Source organism: Rhinopithecus bieti, unplaced genomic scaffold (genome assembly GCF_001698545.2).
Source record: "Rhinopithecus bieti isolate Rb0 unplaced genomic scaffold, ASM169854v2 scaffold_18471, whole genome shotgun sequence".
Lineage (NCBI taxonomy): Eukaryota > Metazoa > Chordata > Mammalia > Primates > Cercopithecidae > Rhinopithecus > Rhinopithecus bieti.
Window position 1 is genome coordinate 142,529 of NW_016809119.1, and position 6,807 is coordinate 149,335.

A 6,807-nucleotide genomic window follows, 5' to 3' on the forward strand; every position below is an offset into this window, starting at 1 on the left:
AAAAAAAAAAAAAAAAAAAAAAAAAAAAAAAAAAAAAAAAAAAAAAAAAGCTCTAAACCCATAATAACAGGCAAGATTTTCTTAATTTCATGATTAATCATCACTCTGTATACTCTTGCTTATTCCTTAGCTGCCAAACTTCTGTTCTATTATCCAAAAGGGACTCAGGCACTAAAGGGAAAAATTAGCTTACTAAAGAATCCCACCAAATTAAAATGGCATTTACATTAAATGTCATGAGTAAAGGCAAGACAACTCAAGGCATTTACCTGCAGGTGTCTGGGTGAAACAGCTTGTGCTTCCGGCAGCAGGTCTCCAGACTTTCTTTGCACTCAAAGCAACTGCAGTTTTGGGGGTGCTGGATTAGATCTTTGGGACACGGTGTTTTACAGACACACTCGCAACGATCTTCATCAAACGTCATGTGTGGTCCACAGAGAGCTGGTTCCTGGAGATGAGAGTGGTCTAAAGAGGAACAGAAACGTGTTGGTCAGATAGTTGTAGCGTGGATAATTGGATCACCAAAGTTGATTGTATATTTTACATCATCCGTGAGTAACTTGGATTCACCCAATCTCCTTCCTATAGATTTATGTCCCTATTTTTTTTACAAGGTGAGGAAGATTAGCCTCTGATTTCACAATACAAACACAGGTTTGTGTGTTTTCTTAGGTTTGTGATTTTTAAAATATCATAAGCTGAATATTTTGATAAAATATTTTAGAGATTTCTATGTTGATGACTTGTTTAAAATGCAAACTTCCACAACCAAGTATTAGTAATAAAATATAGGATGTCCAAGGGGTTATGAGTCTAGCTGTCTCCATTTTTTGGTGGAGATTAAAAGGAGAGACATACAAAATAATTGGTGTTGTAGAAATACACCTCAGACATTCCAGACCAGGGGTAGCAATAGTAATGCATGTTCTCACTGCAGATCATAACACTAGTATAAAAGATATAACAGCAACAATCAACTTTGATTCCACCAACATCTGCTGGAAGATACATTCAGGTAAAGGGGAGGGTCTGAGAAGTTTTTGACATACTCAGCTGACAGATATTTCTTCTAGAAGGTGTATAAAACAATTGAATAGCTACTGCTTCAAATCCATTTCTGATTCCAAGTTGAAATTCATTGCAAAATAAATGGAAGAGACAGAAACTTTGGAAGAACTTGACTCTGTCCCTTTAGCATTCTTGAAGGTTTTCGAGGGACGTACATGTTTAGTAGTTTTCTCCCCAAACCTGCTTCTCTCCCAGTTTGCCTCATTTAGGGAATGGTGACATTATTCTTGACTCACCTGCTCTGGTAAGTCTGAGCATCATGTCCACTCAGTTCTGCCTCTCTAAATTTGTTCTTTATTTTCCATCCCCACTGCCACCACCACAATTCAGTCTGGACCTTGTGTTTCTTGTGTAGATGGCTGTCGCTCTGTCGCTCATCTTACCACCACAAGCTTTATCCCTCCAACCTATTCTTCACACGATTAACAAATGCAAACCAAATCACTTCATTCCACTGCTTTGAATGCATTAAAAGTTTCTCTTCCCACAATAAAAACCAGTTTTCCCACCAGGACATACAGGGCCCTCCATGAACTGGACCATAATAACCTCACAGACTCATCTTCTGTTTCTCGCTCTCATATATCCTGTGTGTTCCATTTACACCAAATGACAGCACTTTCTGTTGCCCTGATATTCCAGTGCCTCCCAGTCCCATGCCTTTGGCCTTGTCTTTCTTTCTGCCATCCATTTTCCCTGACATTTTTCCCAATGTCTGTAGGTTTAGCTAAGTGTCCTTATCCTGTGCATATTTCCATCCGATTCTTTCTTGCACTGATTACATTTGCCTGTTTACTTGTACGTTTCCCCCATTAAGTAAAATGTCCTGAAGGGGAAGGAGCAGGTCTCATTGTTTTGGTATAAAATAGGCACTCGATGGATGTTTGTTGGGTTTATTTGGTATAATAAAAGGGTCTTGAAGCAGGCTGATGTATGGAGGTTCTGAGAATCTCCTCCAGCATTCCAAGACATTGGGTTAAACCATATGTTCTTGCCAATATCTGACTTTAATGACATATCAAAATGACAATCTCGTGTGGTTCAACTTTATAGTTTAAACCGTTCTCTAATGGATGACGTTTGAGAATGGGTGCTGGAAGGCTAAATCTGAGAAGTCCCCATTTTGAAGTTTGTGAAGAGGAAAAATGTGACCTTTGTAAGTCATATGCCAGTGAGGCAGATGTCGCTTTGGGGCAAAACAAGAATAACTTGTTAAAGGACAAAGAGGCTCTTTAAAAATTCTCAATGATCACTAGGTGGCAGCAGAAGTTCACTAAGAATACTTCAGACAGGCCCAAGGCCACTGTTGGACAGGGTGGTTTAGGGAAACACAATCCACAAGGTGTTTGCAGAACTTCAGCAGGCTGTTTGGCAGGCGCTGTGTTCATGTCCTTATAGCCAAGTTAAAAGGAACAAAAACTGGATGCAAGAGAAGTGATGGTGGAACAACAAGTAGCTGAGGGTGATATCCTGAAGTATTATGTATTGATTTCCATCCCTAGGGAGTTTGACGATATGTTCTGTTCTCAGCTTTGTTCCTTTTACTATTTTTATCAATAAACTGATAGAATTTTCAAAATAAATTCCTGAAATTGTGGCTCTCTTCAAGAAGGAAGGGATATATTAAGTATTTTAAAATACAGAATTGGGACCGCCTCAATTTATTTATTTATTTATTTATTTATTTATTTATTTATTTATTTATTTTGTATTGTTTGTTTTAACAATTTAGAGCAATGACCTGAATCTAACAAGATGCAATTAAATTAGACTTGGATTCACTAACCTAAATGTGCTCATCTGGGCAAGAGAAGTCATTGTAGAAAAGGCAGTTGGCTTAACAGTCACATGTATGGAAAAAAAAGTATAGTGAACAGTAAGCTCAGTAAATGCCATCAATCTGATGGGGCCACTGGAGAAAAGAATGTGAACTTGGTCCACATTGGGGACTTATGGGAGATGAGAATGAGAAACAATTGTGATCCACTCCACCCTGCACCTCTCGCTTACATCATTGCTACAACTTCCCAAAAGCTTTCCTGCCTCTTTCCCTGCCCCGAGTCAACGCATCCTCTTCTACACTGTTGCTGGTATGATTTTGTTAAAATTCTAATGGGTACTGTCACTCTCCTGCTTGAGCCAGTTGTGTGGTTTCCCTTTGTCCTTAGTATCACATCCAAGCTCCCACGCAAGAATTACAAGGTCCTTCTGCTTTGTCCCTGTGAGCCTGTCCAGCTTCTTCTCTCACATCTAACCAACCCCTTCCCCATTATGTCCCCACCCGTTAAATCCCCACCATGCTGAACTTTTTCCAGTATGTTCTTTCACCTCCAGTCTTGAGTGCTCAGATCCCCCCTGCTTAGAGTAGCACTTCTCTTCTTCCCTATTCCTCTTTCCAACCTCTACACACGTGTACTGGCTGAGTGCCTTCCCAAGAATTATCTCCAGCAGAAATCAGCTGCCTCACCTAAGGCTACATCCCCTCTCCAAGGCAGCCAATGAACGGTCTACAGGGTTCAGCCTCTTCACCTAGATTTGAGACTTACCTCCACAGGGGTTCCCAGCTTCAACTTCCTGTTGGCTTAGGCTGATGCCTCTTAGCAACAGCACTGTGGTCAGCTGCCTCTCTCTTTACCCTTTAATGCCTTGTGCCTGCCTACAAACCTCCTCCATATAAAACTGTCTCAGAGGCTTTGTGCCAGGAAATCCTCAGCTAGAGCCTTTAAGCTCTAAATATATTGCCCTTCCCACAGTAACTTACTTTCTCTCTCTTTCTTTTTTCTTTCTTTCTTTCTTTCTTTCTTTCTTTCTTTCTTTCTTTCTTTTCTTTCTTTCTTTCTTTTCTTTCTTTCTTTCTCTTTCTTTCTTTTTTCTTTCTTTCTCCTTCTTTCCTTCTTTCTTTCTTTCTCTCTCTCTCTCTTTCTTTCTTTTTTTTTGGAGGTACAGTCTCACTCTGTCACCCAGGCCCGAGTGCGGTGGCATGATCTCGGCTCACTGCAACCTCTGCCTCCCAGGTTCAAGAGATTCTCATGCCTCAGCCTCCTAAGTAGCTGGGACACATCATCACCAAATCACCACGCCCGCAGCTATTTTTTTTTTTTTTTTTTTTTTTCTTAGTGTAGTAGAGATGGAGTGTTTGCCAATGTTGGCGCAGGTAGTTTCAAACTCCCCAACCTCAAGTGATCCTCGCCGTCTCGCGACTTCCCAACAGTGCTTAGGATAACAGGCATGAGCCACCATTCCCGGCCAACCCCACAATAATTTTCTAACACTATTAAAACATGAGTCACATGGAGAAAGAATTAGATTTGTTTTACATGGCTCTATAGGGTAAAACCTGAACTAATGAGATGATGCTCTTGAGCTGGGCCGTCCAACAAGGTAGCTATGGGCCATATGTGACTATTGGGCATGAAATAGAGAGTCTAAATTGAGATGTGCTGTAAGTGTACAAACACACTGGATTTCAAAGACTTAGCACAAAGAATATAGGCTAGTGCATACATTTTTGTACATTGATTGCATGTTGAAATGATAGGATATTGGATAGATTGGATTAAATAAAATATATTAAGATAAATTTCACCTGTTTCTTTTTGCCTTTTTAATATGAATAATGTAAAATGTAAGTTACATATATGACTCTTATTGTATTCCATTGGGCAGTCTGGTCTGTTCTAGAGAGAGATTTCAGTTCAGTATAACAACAGGAGTGTGTCCACCCCTTGGTGCTGCCTCACTGGATGGCAAGTCTCCAAATAACTGATGTATGTTCTGGTAGAGGATGGCTGAACACTTGGTGGGAAGGGTGTAAAGAACATTCAAGATCAGCATGGGCATTTAAACTACATAAATATTAAATTTCCCCACATGCTCTGGGTCGAGCTTTCGTGAAAACATTTAGAAGGAAGCTGAGAGGCAGAAGAATGGAGAGTAGACTGCTATTTACAGTTTTTAGGACAGATTTCTTAGAGTTTAGCCCTTACTGTTCTTGCTTGTAGATTATAGTTTAAAACAAGCAAGGGTAAAACTGGATGGCTTCTTTTTGTTTTTTTTTTTTTTTTTTTTTTGGTGGAACCATGTAAAGCTCCTCGGAAAATAAATTAAAATGCATTCATTTTCAAGCAAATGTTCATCACCCGAAGTCACAAAATTACGGATTACGAGCTATGACAATTCACTGTATCTCATTTTGCTCCCAACTCCCCTTAGACCAATAGCCATATTTTGCTTTTGCTTTGCCTTAATTCCAGAAAATGTTTTCTCTTATTCCCCATTTATTTTTTAAAATTACTGGCATGTTTTCATATGATGCAGTTGATAGAAACCAAGTCCAAAATTACTTTATGTTCCTGTGAGACGTTCATACAAATAAATTAGTAAACTGCAGTTGACTAGTATTTAGTTCTGAAGCAGCTTTCATTCAAGTTTAACATCCCCTTTCAATTTCCATGCTTCAGGATGCTCCAGTAACTCGGGGCTTTTCTTTGAGATTAGAAAGCAGAGTGATGCATCGATGGACTTACTATATGATTATGGTACAGAGGGTTCTGGAATCTGACCACTTCTATCACTCTCAGCTGTGTGACCTTGAGGAAATTACTTGATATCTTGGTGTGTCCATTTTGTAATTGTAAAAAAGAAATAACAATAGTATATTATAGGGTTGTTGTGAGAATTAAATGAGCTAAAACATATAAAAGATTTACAACATTGCCTGGTCATACTAAGTACTCAATAATGTTCACTGCTATTGTTGCTACTTTTATTATTACTGTTATTGTTTTACTACGACTATCATTACCTTCTGTTCCAGCAAGTGGATTCTCCTCCTGTAAAACACATTTACATTTGTTGCTATCCCATAGCATGTCAATGGGACAGAGTTTCTTGGAATGGGAACAGCTAGGAAAAGAAAACAATGAACCAGATTTAAAAGCTTTCAAGGATAATCAAAACTTTGGAACATTAAATCAATTCCTGAGTAGAGAATAGTTAAGATTTTTAAAATTTATTTTTTGCTTTTTATTCTCAGTTTAGAGAAATAAGGCTTTGAGATCTATTGCACAGTATGGTAACTACAGTCAATAATAATAATGTATTGTATATTTCAAAATTGCTAAGAGAGTAAATTTCAAATGTTCTCACCACAAACTGATAAGGATGTGAGAAGAGTTAAGATTTTAAAGGAACGGGCCGGGCACAATGGCTCACGCCTGTAATCCCAGCAATTTGGGAGGCCGAGGCGGGCAGATCACCTGAGGTCGGGAGTTTGAGACCAGCCTGACCAGTATGGAAAAACTCCATCTCTACGATACAAAATTAGCCGGGCATGGCGGCGCATGCCTGTAATCCCAGCTACTTGGAAGGCTGAGGCAGGAGAATCGCTTGAACCCGGGAGGCGGAGGTTGGAATGAGCCGAGACTGCGCCATTGCGCTCCAGCCTGGGCAACAAGAGTGAAACTCCATCTCAAAAAAAAAAAAAAAAAAGATTTTAAAGGAGCTTAATTTGTATTTATGAACTGCATCTTACTAGATAGTGATTCTGTAATTATAAATATTCTATGTGGAAATGTTTAGAAACTAAACTGTAATTTTGGAAATTGTAATCTTCTTAAGAAGATATATGTTAAAACTATGCAAATTATAGCTGTCAACAGTTTATTTACCAAAATTATATATGTTCTAACATACCTCCTAAGAATACTTTCTGAGATTATTTTCTTTTTTTTTTTTTTT

At 38.8% G+C, this 6,807-nt stretch overlaps 1 protein-coding gene across 1 annotated transcript in view; it reads right to left on the reverse strand.

Moving 5' to 3' along the window:
- The window catches only part of VEGFD (vascular endothelial growth factor D), a 60,525-nt gene that overhangs the window by 1,723 nt on the left and 51,995 nt on the right, over window positions 1–6,807 (reverse strand). The window contains exons 6-7 of the mRNA XM_017888582.1: window positions 5,873–5,973; window positions 270–465 (exon numbers count right to left, since the gene is read on the reverse strand). Of these exons, the coding sequence (XP_017744071.1) occupies window positions 270–465; window positions 5,873–5,973 (297 nt within the window). The remainder of the gene's footprint in view (window positions 1–269; window positions 466–5,872; window positions 5,974–6,807) is intronic.